At 36.3% G+C, this 12,431-nt stretch overlaps 1 protein-coding gene across 4 annotated transcripts in view; it reads right to left on the reverse strand.

Moving 5' to 3' along the window:
• Window positions 1–12,431, reverse strand: part of MAN1A2 (mannosidase alpha class 1A member 2) — a 254,045-nt gene that overhangs the window by 106,789 nt on the left and 134,825 nt on the right. For all 4 annotated transcript variants that reach the window (XR_001118517.3, XR_188123.5, XM_071217182.1 and 1 more), the window contains exon 8: window positions 9,023–9,116. Coding sequence is in view for 2 of the 4 variants with exons in the window: in XM_071217182.1 (XP_071073283.1) it covers window positions 9,023–9,116 (94 nt within the window). In the remaining 2 variants the exon portion in view is untranslated. The remainder of the gene's footprint in view (window positions 1–9,022; window positions 9,117–12,431) is intronic.

Below are 12,431 nucleotides of genomic sequence, written 5' to 3' on the forward strand. Positions count from 1 at the left end.
CTCAGTGGTTGAGCACCAGCTTCCCATATACAAGTTTCCGATTCAATCCCCATCCCCAGAACCTTAAAAAAAAGAGGGAGAGTTTAAAACATTCACAGATATACCTGCCCTACAAAAATTGCTGAAGGGTATTAATCAGGTTGAAAGTTGAAAGGAAAAGAAAGGAGAGAGTGGATGAGAGCAGTGTGAAGAAGTGAAGATCTTCAGTAATGGTAACTAAATGGGTAAAGGCAAAATCCAATAGAACTGTATCCTCAATATAAAATTCTACTCTTTAAATACTACGAGAGTTAAAATATAATTGAATAAGAAATGGTCAAATTTCCTGATAACAGACAAGTAAAATATAAAGAGGTAATGCGGGGCAAAAAGAACATAAAGAAAGGAAATGGAGGGATATGGTAACAGAGAATATGTATGCTACTGAAAGTAAATTGTATATTAAAATTAGTTAATTTTAGACTTAGGTTATATTATACAAACCCCAGGGTAACTACAAAGAAATTGTTAAGAAATGTAAAGAAATGGAAATGAGAAAGGGATCAGTCAGATACATCACAAAAGAACAACTACACAGAAAAGGAGCCTGCAATAAAGGAAAAACCAGGCAAAAAAGATATGACACATAAAAACCAAAGGACAAAATGGCTTAAGTTTGTACCATGCCCACAATAATAACACTGAATATTAGTGTATTAAAGTCCCCAAAAGAAAACCACAGACTGGCATTATGGATTTAAAAAACACAATCTACCTAAGTTTTTGTTTACAAGTGACACATCTTAGACACAAAGACACAAATAGCTGGAAAAGTGAAAAAGTAAAAGGAGGAAAAAAAGATAATCCATACAAATAGTAACCAAAAGAGAGCTGGGATAGCTATAAGAATCCTGGACACAGGAGCAGATGTGACTCAAGCAGTTGAGTGCCTGCGTCCTTCATGGGAGGTCCAGGGTTTGGTACTGGTGCCTCCTAAAGAAAACAAACAATGAGCAGACAACAAGCAAGCAGACAAGAAGCAAACAATAAGCAAAAACAAAAAGAGCAAACAACAAACAAAACAACAAGCAAACAAACAATGAGCAAAGAGATGAGGGATCCAACTCAGGAGAGTCAATCTGGCTCAGTGGTTGAGTGCCAGCCTCCTGCCTATGAGGTCCTGGGTTCAGTTCCCGGTCCCAGTACCTCAAAAAAGAAAAAGAAAAAAAAGAATATTGGACAAAACAGGTTTTAAGTGAAAAGCTGTTACAAGAGACAAAGAAGGACACTATATATTAATAAAAGGCTCAATCAACAAAGAAGAACTAACAATCATAAATATTTATGTAGTTAACCAAGGTGATCCAAAATATATGAGGCAAAAACTGGCATAACTGAAGGGAGAAACAGACACCTCTACAGTACTAGATGAAGACTTCAACACAACATTCTCATCAATGCATACCACATATTGACAGAAGATCAGTGAGGAAACAGAGAACTTGATTACTATGATAAATGAATTATACGTAAGAAACATATACAGAATATTGCGCCCCAAAACAGCAGGATACACTGTCTTCCCAAGTGCGTATGGATCATTCTCCAGGAGAGATCACATATTGAGTCACAAAACCAGTCTCAATAAATTCAAAAAGATTAAAATTAAACAAAGCATTTTCTCTGACCACAATGAAATGAAGACAGAAATCAATAACAGACAGAAAACTGGAAACTCCACAAATATATGGAAGTAAAATAACACACTCAAACAATTAATGGGTCAAACAAGAAATAGCAAGGGAAATCAGTAACCATCTTGAAATGAATAAATATGAGAACAAAACATACCAAAACTTATGGGATGCAGCAAAGGTAGTGCTGAGAGGGAAATGTATAGCCCTAAATTCTGACATAAAAAAGGAAGAGTTGAAATAAATGACCTAATTGCACACCTGGAGAAATTAGAAAAAGAAAGTAAACGAAACCCAAAACAAGCAGAAGGAAAGAAATAAAGATATAAATGAAATAGAGAATTAAAAAAAAAAAAAATAGAGGGCAATAACAAAGCCAAAAGTTGATTAATTTCCTAAAAAACAGAGAAATAACTTACACTGACTCAAAAAGAAATAGATTTGAAATAGAAGATCTCAACAGACCAATTACAAGTAAAGAAATTGAATCAGTCATCAAAAACCTCCCAATAAAGAAAAGTGCAGGACCAGAAGGCTTCAACAGCTGATTTCTAGCAAATATTCCAAGAAGAATTAACATCAAACTTGCTCAAACGCTTTCAAAGAAATGAAGAGGGAACACCACCTAACTCATTCTATGAGGCCAACACTCTAATATCAAACCCAGATAAAAGACACCATAAGAAAACTACAGACCAATTTCTCTTATGAATTTAGATGAAAAAAATCCTAAACAAAATACTAGCAAATCAAATCCAAAAAAGCACAGTAAGAGAATTTTTTTTAAAGATTTATTTTATTTATTTCTCTCCCCCCCTCCACCCCATTGTCTGCTCTCTGTGTCCACTTGCTGTGTGTTCTTCTGTGTCCACTTGCACCCTCAGTGGCAGAGGGAAACTGCGTCTCTTTTTTGTGTGTCATCTCTCCATGTGTGCGGTGCCAATCCTGGGTGGGTTGTGCTTTTTTCATGCAGGGCGGGTCTCCTTGCAGGGCACACTCCTTGCATGTGGGGCACCCCCACGCAAGGGTGCCCCTGCGTGGCACGACACTCCTTGCACACGGCAGCTCTGCATATGGGCCAGCTCACCACACGGGTAAGGAGGCCCTGGGTACCGAAACCTGGACCCCCCCACATGGTAGGCGGACACTCTATCAGTTGAGCCACGTCTGCTTCCCACAGTAAGAGAATTAAATACCATGATCAAGTGGGTTTTACCCCAGGTATGCAAAGGTGGTTCAACATATGAAAATCAATTAATGTAATACACCACATTATTAGAACAAATGAGAAAGGACCATGACTGTCTCTATTGACTTAGAAAGGGCATTTGACAAAATCCAGCATCCATTCTTCATAAAAACACTTAGATAAATAGCAATAGAAGGTAACTTTTTGGAACATGATAAAGGGTATATTTGAAAAACCCACTGCAAACATATCCTCAATGGTGAACAACTGAAAGCTTTCCCTCTAAAATCAAGACAAGACAAGGTTGCCCACTGGCCCTGTTCAATATTATAAAGAAAGTCTAGGAAGAGCAATTAGGCAAGAAAAAGAAATAAAAGGCATTCAAATTGGAAAAGAAGAAATGAAATTTTTACCATTTACCGACAACATCATCTTATATAGAGAAAGTCCAGAAAAAATCTACAACAAAGTTACTAGAGCTAATAAAGAAATTCAGCATAGTGGTTGGATAAAAGAATAACACTCAAAAATCAGTAGTGTTTCTATATGCTAACAATGAGAAATCTAAGGAGGAAATCAAGAAAAAATTCCATTTACAATAGCAAGTAAAAGAATGGAATAGCTCGGAATAAATCTAAACGAGAATGTAAAGGAATTGTATACAGAAAACGAAAAAATTTTGCTAAAAGATATCAAAGAAGATCTGAATAAATGGAAGGGCATTCTATACTCATGGACGAGAAGACTAAATTTTTGTTAAGATGTCAGTTCTACCAAAGCACAATCCCAATCAAAATTTCAATAGCCTTCTTTGCAGAAATGGAAAAGCCAACCATCAAATTTATTGGAAGAGCAAGAGGCCGTAAACAGCCCAAACCATCTTGAAAAATAAGATTGAAGTTTGAGGAGTCACACTTCCTGACATTAAAACTTATTACAAAGCTACAGTTGTCAAAACAGCATAGTACTAGCACAAGGTTAGATATAAAGATCAATGGGATCAAATTAAGAATTCAGAAATGGATCTTCACATTTTTGGCCAACTGATTTTTTTTAAAGGAGGTACCAAGGATTGAACATGGGACCTCCTACATGAGAAGCATGCGCTCAAGCACTGAACCACACCTGTTCTACCAGGTGATTTCTGACAAGGCTGCCACATGCAGTCAATTGGGAAAGGATAGTCTCTTCAACAAATAGTACTGGAAGAACTGGATACCGATAGGCAAACAGAGCAAATGGGTATCCCTATCTCACACCAGATACAAAAATTAATTCAAAATGAGTCAAAGACCTATACACAGAGAGAGAGAGAGAGAGAACTAGGACTATAAAACTTACAGAAGAAAATGTAGGGAAGTATATTCAAGACCTTCTATTAAGCAACAGTTTCTTAGACTTTATACCCAAAGCACAAGCAGCAAAATAAAAATAGATAAATGGTACCTCATTAAAATTTAAAACGTGTGCATCAAAGTACTTCATTATGACAGTGAAAAGACAATCTTCTCAAGAGGAGAAAAACCACACCACAGTGCTGAGCAACCTTAAATCTGATAGTACAAAGAAGACAAACAGAAAATCCTTGTAAGTCACACTTGGATATTCTGCTTTTAAAGAAAGGTGCTTGCATCGTTTCTAATTCTTCCAAGTGTGATGGGAAAGAACACAAGAACTGCCCAAGTAGCCAAAATGCTATCAACCCCAGCAAGCAGCAAACTTTCTAGCCTCTGAAACCAATATTCAGCCCTCTGCAGAGTTCTCCAGTACCTGAATGGCCTGCTCCACCATTTCACCATCTATATTAGGAAACCTGCTCAAAACCAAAGCGGAAGAGGGGTAGCTGCTACTCGGGACTCAGTTTCCCTTCCATGGTGTGTTCCATCTGCCTGTGACGAAGCTAATCTTCCCCTTAACTGGGCTGACCTCCAAATTCTGACTCTTGCATTGGTGGACACTGAGTGGGTCCTCTGCCTGGCCTGGCTCTTCCCACACAGTCTCCCCAAAGACTCTGTCTGTGCCCCGTGCCCAGCTTGAAAGAGCCTAATTCTCAGAGTACCAACCTCACCTGGGTTTTCTGGACTCCTGGCCTTTTCCAAGCCCTCCAAACTCATTTCAGGCCATTGGTCTTTTAACTTACAGCTTGCCCTGTTTTTTTGTGTGGTCACCAGCCCTAAAAGGCTAATTAACAAAAATACGGCCAAATTGAATTCCTCCCCAAATATTCTCTGTATATGGTGTTTGAATACATGGGTATTTGTCACTGAAGGAAAAAAATTATTCATTAAGAAAAATCCAATTAGTCCTCTGAAGATAATGCTTCACATATACTTTCAAATGCCTAAATTAAATCACAATATACTTCAAATACCATCCAAAAAGAGATTTGGCAGGGGCGGGCAACATGTAATAAAATTAACTCTCACAATTATCTATTTTTAATAAAAACTGATTCAGAAACCCCCCACCCCCCAAAAAAAGGAAAAATGATGTTCCTTTAAATCTAGATTCCTTACAATATTCTTTTACATGCGTTGCCAAGTACTTTTCCTGAAGGTAATTACCAGTAATTATTCTCTGTGATTGCTATGTGCATGTCACAGGCATTATCATTACTCCAATTATACTAGTAAGCCAAATTTGAATTGTTAAATTCCAGTTCAGTTTGCTATTTATTTTGCAGGCTATTTATAGATATGACAGATGTAGACTGCTCAAAAATAATAAAGGAATTTGATATACTTTTTGAAAGCTGATACACAATATACTAAAACCTTAAAGGGAACAATCTGAACTAATTAGTAAGGGTTGCAACTGGGATGTCAGAGCAGCTCAACTAGGATTTTAAACTTGGGCCAAAATAACCAGTGAACAGCTCTTTCTATTACATTCTCAAAATTAGTAACTGCTAGAGTGACTGTATTATAAAAGACGTAATCTGAATTTATTTTGTGACAAAAAAACAGAGGACTGGAAGAGTTATCTTTTTTAAAATTAAGTTGTCATCAATGCTATTCTGTTGGTTATTTTGAACCTGGCAATTCTCAAGTAGTGTTTTTTTCCTTTTGTGGTATTCTAAGATTTTGGTATGGTAGATGGTATCCCATTTTTAATCTTACTTCAAAAGTAATACATGTTTTCATTATCAAATATGCATATAGAGATAAATAAAAAGATGAAAATTAAAATGTCATATAATCACAACATTCAGAGAAATCCATAGATGACCCTTTGGTTTCTATTTTTATATTGTATGCTCTCTCTCTAAATTTTCTAGACATATATTTATTTAAGTATGCTATAACATCACTTTCATGACTGCATAGTATCCCATATGTGTAGGTATAATTTATTTAACCAAATCTATATTATGGGATGTTTAAAAACTTTGGCTATTTAATGTAGTAGAACCACTAATCACATGTAACTATTTTAATTTATATTAATTGAAAGTAAAATAAAATTTAAAATGCAGTTCCTCAGTTATACTAATCACACTTCAAGTATACAATAGCAACACATGGCAAGTGACTACTGTGTTGGACATCAGAGACACAGTATTTTCAACATCCCAAAAAGTTCTGGACCAATACTGTTTTAAGATGTCTGCAAATTATACTTTCAATAAATACCTCTAAGTTAATGTAAATTAACTTTTATATACAGCTCTGATAGTTTTATTTGGAATATATTCCTAGAGATGAGTTACTGATTCAACATGCATACAAATTTTTAGACTCTTTAAAGCAGTGGTGATGGGGATAGCCAATCTCTTTGTCAATTTAATAGACAGATGATAGTGTCTTCTGATTGCTTTATTGATTTGACTAGGATTTTGGTGAAGTGTGAAGAGAGTCTCTGATCACCAGTCAATGGAGGTGCTACAACTATGGTAGTCTTTGTAAATTGTAGTGTAGTAGCAGAAGTTTGTACAAAGAGTGTTTCCGCATGTCCTTGTCTCCAAGTACCATTTCATTAATACCACTTTTAGATTAAATATGAACACTTGTTTATATTCCATTTATATTTTTTTCATGAATTAATTTTTCTTATTCTATATTCCTATTGGAGTGATCATTGTTTTCTTATGATCTCATGAGGTTTTGATACAGTGAGTTATAAAACTACTTTCAAGTATGTTCAAATATATTTCTTTGTTACTTGTCTTTTATTTCTGTTCTGGTAAGGTGATAAATTGTAGGAGGTTAAAATATGTACATGATAAAAACTGACACCTTTTTTTTTTTTTAAAAGATTTATTTATTTATTTATTTAACTCCCCCCCCCCTCCCCCGGTTGTCTGTTCTCTGTGTCTATTTGCTGCGTCGTTTCTTTGTCCGCTTCTGTTGTCCTCAGGCACAGGAAGTGTGGGCGGCACCATTCCTGGGCAGGCTGCACTTTCTTTCGCGCTGGGCGGCTCTCCTTACGGGGTGTACTCCTTGCGCGTGGGGGTCCCCTACACGGGGGACACCCCTGCGTGGTGCGGTACTCCTTGCGCGCATCAGCACTGTGCATGGGCCAGCTCCACACGTGGTCAAGGAGGCCCGGGGTTTGAACTGTGGACCTCCCATGTGGTAGACGGACGCCCTAACCACTGGGCCAAGTCTGTTTCCCCTGACACCTTCTTAAGCTTTACGTTTTTCTGACAAGCTTAGAAAAGGTTTTCCTGATTATAATTAGACATATTTTCAACCATACTTTCTTCTAGTACTTTGATGGTTTTATTTTTCACATATAAAATGGTTATACAATACAGAATAAATACTGGCACCGGTGCACTGAAGGAACGGAACATATATTCTCCCAATTGTTATATTCCCCAATCTAAGGGGGAAGGAATATTTACAATAAAATTAACCCGAATTACTGAATAGACATCCAATCCAATCACTCTTATCTGGAATAAGGAAATTGCATTTTTATATTTTAGAAATGCTGCTCTTGGGATTTTGCTTTTTCAGAAAGTATCAATTCCACTCAGTTTAGGCATTAAACCTTATGTTTTCTTTAAAAGAAAAAGGAAACTGAGGTATATTATAAAGAATTTCAAGGAAGAGGACAAGAAAAGTACATTTAAAAAAGCAAAAGACTGAAATCTAGATCTAGATCCAGAAAAACCTAACTTTATTGACCAATCTACTTTCACTTCCTAAAGGAAAATTTCCTTGATAAGCACCTAAAGGACAATTACATGGCAAACATTCTCATGCTTGGTATTTCCACCAGCATGCTTTATTATCACTAGCAGATACAGTAGTGTTTTCAATACATAAAATTAAAGGATTGTTACTTTTGCTTCTTATTTACTATTTCATTATGACTTTATTAGTCTGAAAAATAACCCAAACAAGTTGCTCTAAGGACAAAGTCACAACTTTCTTTTGTTTTAGCTTTTCTACTTGAGATCTTACCAAGGATAAACCCATAATTTACTAAAATCCTGTAAGTTCCACAATTCCAAATAAACATTTTTTATTCATTAAAAAAAACAAATTCCTTCAAAGATAAATTCTAAAGTTCTAGTAAGACAAATCACTACAGCCTCCCTCATCAAACAAAACACTTTCTCCTAGGTCAGAGGGAATCACTTCCTCCATAGTTTCACACAACAACTGGCACTATACAACATTTATCACATTATATTCCAATTACTTCTAAGTTTGCCTACCCCACTAGCCTGGGAGCTTCCAATTCAAACCAAGTCATATAAATTTCTTCCCCATTTCCAGTCTCACCTGAGAATGTGACATAGAGCCTGGTAAATAATAGATACCCTGATACCTTCTTTTAAAATGGATGACTGGACCTCGACAAAGCTTACCCAAGAGCAACTGGCCCTTTTCTGGTCATGAAACATACCCATTTGTTCTTAATATAAATATCTGTCCTGAGCATTACCTTTTCCAAATGTCACACTATGTTTTAGCAAAGTACTTACATGTAATCTTGTGAAAACAAGTTATTAGTGTTTTCAAGTGGGAAAACTGGAGCTCCAAGAAATTACAAACTTGCCAAAGGTAACAGTGCTAGTAGATCACAGAACTAGGCCATGAACTGAAGATTTCTGCTTCTACATTTAGAGTACCTTTCACTATATCCTGCAGGAGTTTTTAGAAATATAACCTTTTAACAGCACATCAGTTGTACTAGAAATACTTACACTGACCCCAGCGCCCTGTTCTTGGGTTCAAATAATTTGGATAAAGACCATTTGGACGATCCATTTTCTGAAGCAGTTTCCGAATGTGCATGACCTAAACAAAATAAAATTAAGAAAGCAATGTACAAAAATAAATGTTATCAAGACTTGGTATTAATCAAGGCCTTTGTGTTTCTTTCTTCACTCAGAACCTATATTCACCACCCTCCCCACTTATTTTGGTACTGGTGGGGAAAGAGTTAATTTTCAAATGATCCATTATTTTTATAACAATGATATATGATATCACTAAAAATCAAACAATACTTTTAAAAGTACAAAGAAGATAGCACAGAAATTTTAAATTCCAACATTCTACTAACTAGAAATAATTATCATAAACATAACTGATAAATATCCCAGACACCTATATACATATTCAGACATAAGAATAGAAATAATTACATAGAAATGGAATACGGCACAACATTCATAGTAAAAAGCATTAAGTTAATTTAACTTAAGAGATGAAAAATAAGTAAAACTAAATTGCTGAAATTAAATTAATTTTCCACAATAAATATTAACTCCCAAAAGATATCTCTGAGGTTAAAGTTTTAAAAAAAAAATCACAAACTATAGTAAGAGGCTGGAATCTTTCCCAGGGACTTTATTTTGATTCATCTCTTAGTAGCTTGGTCCAAAGGTACTACATTGCTTGAATTCTGATTTGTTTGAGAATATTATCTTTACACTTGAAGGATAAGTTGGTACAAATGACTAAGGGGAAATATTTCCTTTTTCATAAAACCTTGTTTATATCTGACTATTTTCTGGCCTTGAGTACACCAATAATCCTTTTACCAAAAGCCCTCCAGTCATGTTTTATTTGGCTAGACATTATCATCAAGTCGTTTCTTCAGGAATGGGCTCGAGGATGCTATATTCCCTATGTTCTTTCACGTTTTTCGAGATCTATGTATAACAATCTTAATCTGAATAATTCTTTGAACCCATTTTAAACAGTTCTGACTAATGTTGCTGTTAAAGAAAATTAGTATTCTTTTGTCATCTGAAAATAATGCATACATTGAGTCCTCTGCACCTGTCTTCCACATCTATCATTTTTTCTATATTTTTATATACGTCTTGTTTTTTATTTCCATGTTTGTTAGCATTGTTCAGTTTTGTCTTCTGTGTCCCTCACTATATTATAATCACTGTCTTTTTTTTGGTATTGTTTTCATTTTGGTGATAATTTTATTTTTCTATCACTTTGTTACTGATATCACATCATATATCTCTAAGAACTTGTATCTCTATTTATATACCTGTTTTAGAGAGAGGAGAACTTTATTACGTTTTATGTGTTCAATTACTTTTTTCTGGTAAGTATTTTTTGGCCACCAGTTATTTTTTTGTGTGTTTTTCTTCCACTTTTCTGGTAATATCTTTGTATAAATTCTGTACTTGTTCTTTTTTTCGATAAATAACTCATTCCTATTTTTCTTTAAACAGCTATTCACAAATGAGTTTTGATATAAGAAACCCAGACAGGGCATAGAGATACCTTTGGGTGGGGCTTTGCAGGCTTGAGGGGGGCTAGGGTGGAAAGAATGGGTCAGATGGTCCAAGGAATTGGGGAGAGGGCTGGGGGGAACAGTTGAACATGGGAGATTGTCGGGTATGTGGTTGAAACTATAGTGTTGAGAAAACTCTAGAAAATATTTAAGGAAGGATTACCTGTTTAAGGTGCTTAAGGAGGTGGGGGGCATCTGGCAAGGGGCAGACTTCTAGGGAGTGTGTGAGTGCTCATTTCGTCATACTGTGTTATATCATTGGGTGGAGACCCATGTGTGAAGGTGTACCCACATCCTGGGGAGGACTGATGTTCTAAAATAGAGGGAATTGTGTCTCTCAAAAGAATTGGGGGCTCCCAAAGGGGGAGGACGGTCTAGTATGTCAAGCCCTCAGCATTGTTGCAAGTATCTGTGAATCTGGTCCTTTAAGCAGTGAAGACTGATTGTCACTGTGGGCATTGAGGAGAGGGTAAGAGAGGAAAAGAACAGATGGAAGCAGGGTAACTGGGGGGCAATGGAGGTATTCCACAGGATCGTGCAATGCTGGATATAGGACATGTTAAATTACACCAAAAATGTATAAAAGTACAGAGGCTAATATGTAAACAATAACATAAAACATAAGGTAACTAAAATTTTAGAAAATTGTACAGTCTAAAATATAAACCATAATGTAAACCAAAATGGAACCATGTTTGATAGCAATGTTTCAATATCTGTACATCAGCTGCAGGAAATATAACACGAATATGTAAAAAGATCATTGCTGGGGAAGGGGGAAAAGGGTTTGAAGTTGGATATATGGGAGTCCCCTATATTGTATACGTGACTTTACTGCGATCTAAAACTGTTTTGAAGACAAAATTAAAAATTAGAAAAAAAAAGATGTAAACAGTGAAAAAGAAATGAAAGAAACTGCCTTGCCACTGTACATATCTATTTTAGGGATGAAAGGCAAAACATCAAAAACACGGTTTTATAATATTTTTCATTTTTTAATACTCCAATTTATTTTTATTTTAGTTTTTCTAAATTAGTATGTATTCTATTGCTAATCTTTAAACCTATCACTACTATTTCATTTTCCTACTAATTGAATTTGGCAAGAAGATTTGGACCACAGAGGGGTTCAACTATGGCAGGGGAGGAATGCTGGTGTGGGGTGTTATTGATGGGGACACATGGTTGGGAGGGAGTTCTCCAGGGTATGTATATAGAGTACATAAAAATGTTCGCATATATGTTGGGTATTTTCATAGTAGTTACAGTTACAAATGACAACTGACGGAGTGGTGAGTTCCTAGCCAGGGGAGCTCTGTCACATTCCCCAATGGAACAGCAACAATCCCCCAAGTACAAGGGCAAAGACAAGTGAAAAAGGATGGTCCAATGATAGGCTCTTGATACTTACACCTATGCTTATGAGCCTCGGTGCTTGAAATTTCAACTAGGCCTAGAGCTGCAGGGTGCCTAAGATTTACCTCCTGAGAGCCTCGATGTTGCTCAAATGTGGCCACTCTGTGAGCCAAACTCAGCACGTAAACGCATTACCTTCCCCCCACCATGGGACATGACTCCAGGAAATGAGCCTCCCTGGTGCTGAGGAATTACTACCAATCACTAACTGGTGATGCAACTAGAGAAAGACCTTGAATGAAAGGGGGAAATGGTAAAGACAAATAAGTTTATATGGCTAAAAGTCTTCAACAGAGTCAGGTCATCAGAAGGGTCGCATTTATGCACACCTCAGCAGGACCCCAGAGACAGCCAAAGTAGATACAACCCCAGGTACTGGTGCTCCTGAGGGCTACAGAGATGCACAGGTTCTACGATCATAGCAGTTGGCTCTG

The sequence above is a fragment of the Dasypus novemcinctus genome, chromosome 9 (genome assembly GCF_030445035.2).
Source record: "Dasypus novemcinctus isolate mDasNov1 chromosome 9, mDasNov1.1.hap2, whole genome shotgun sequence".
Lineage (NCBI taxonomy): Eukaryota > Metazoa > Chordata > Mammalia > Cingulata > Dasypodidae > Dasypus > Dasypus novemcinctus.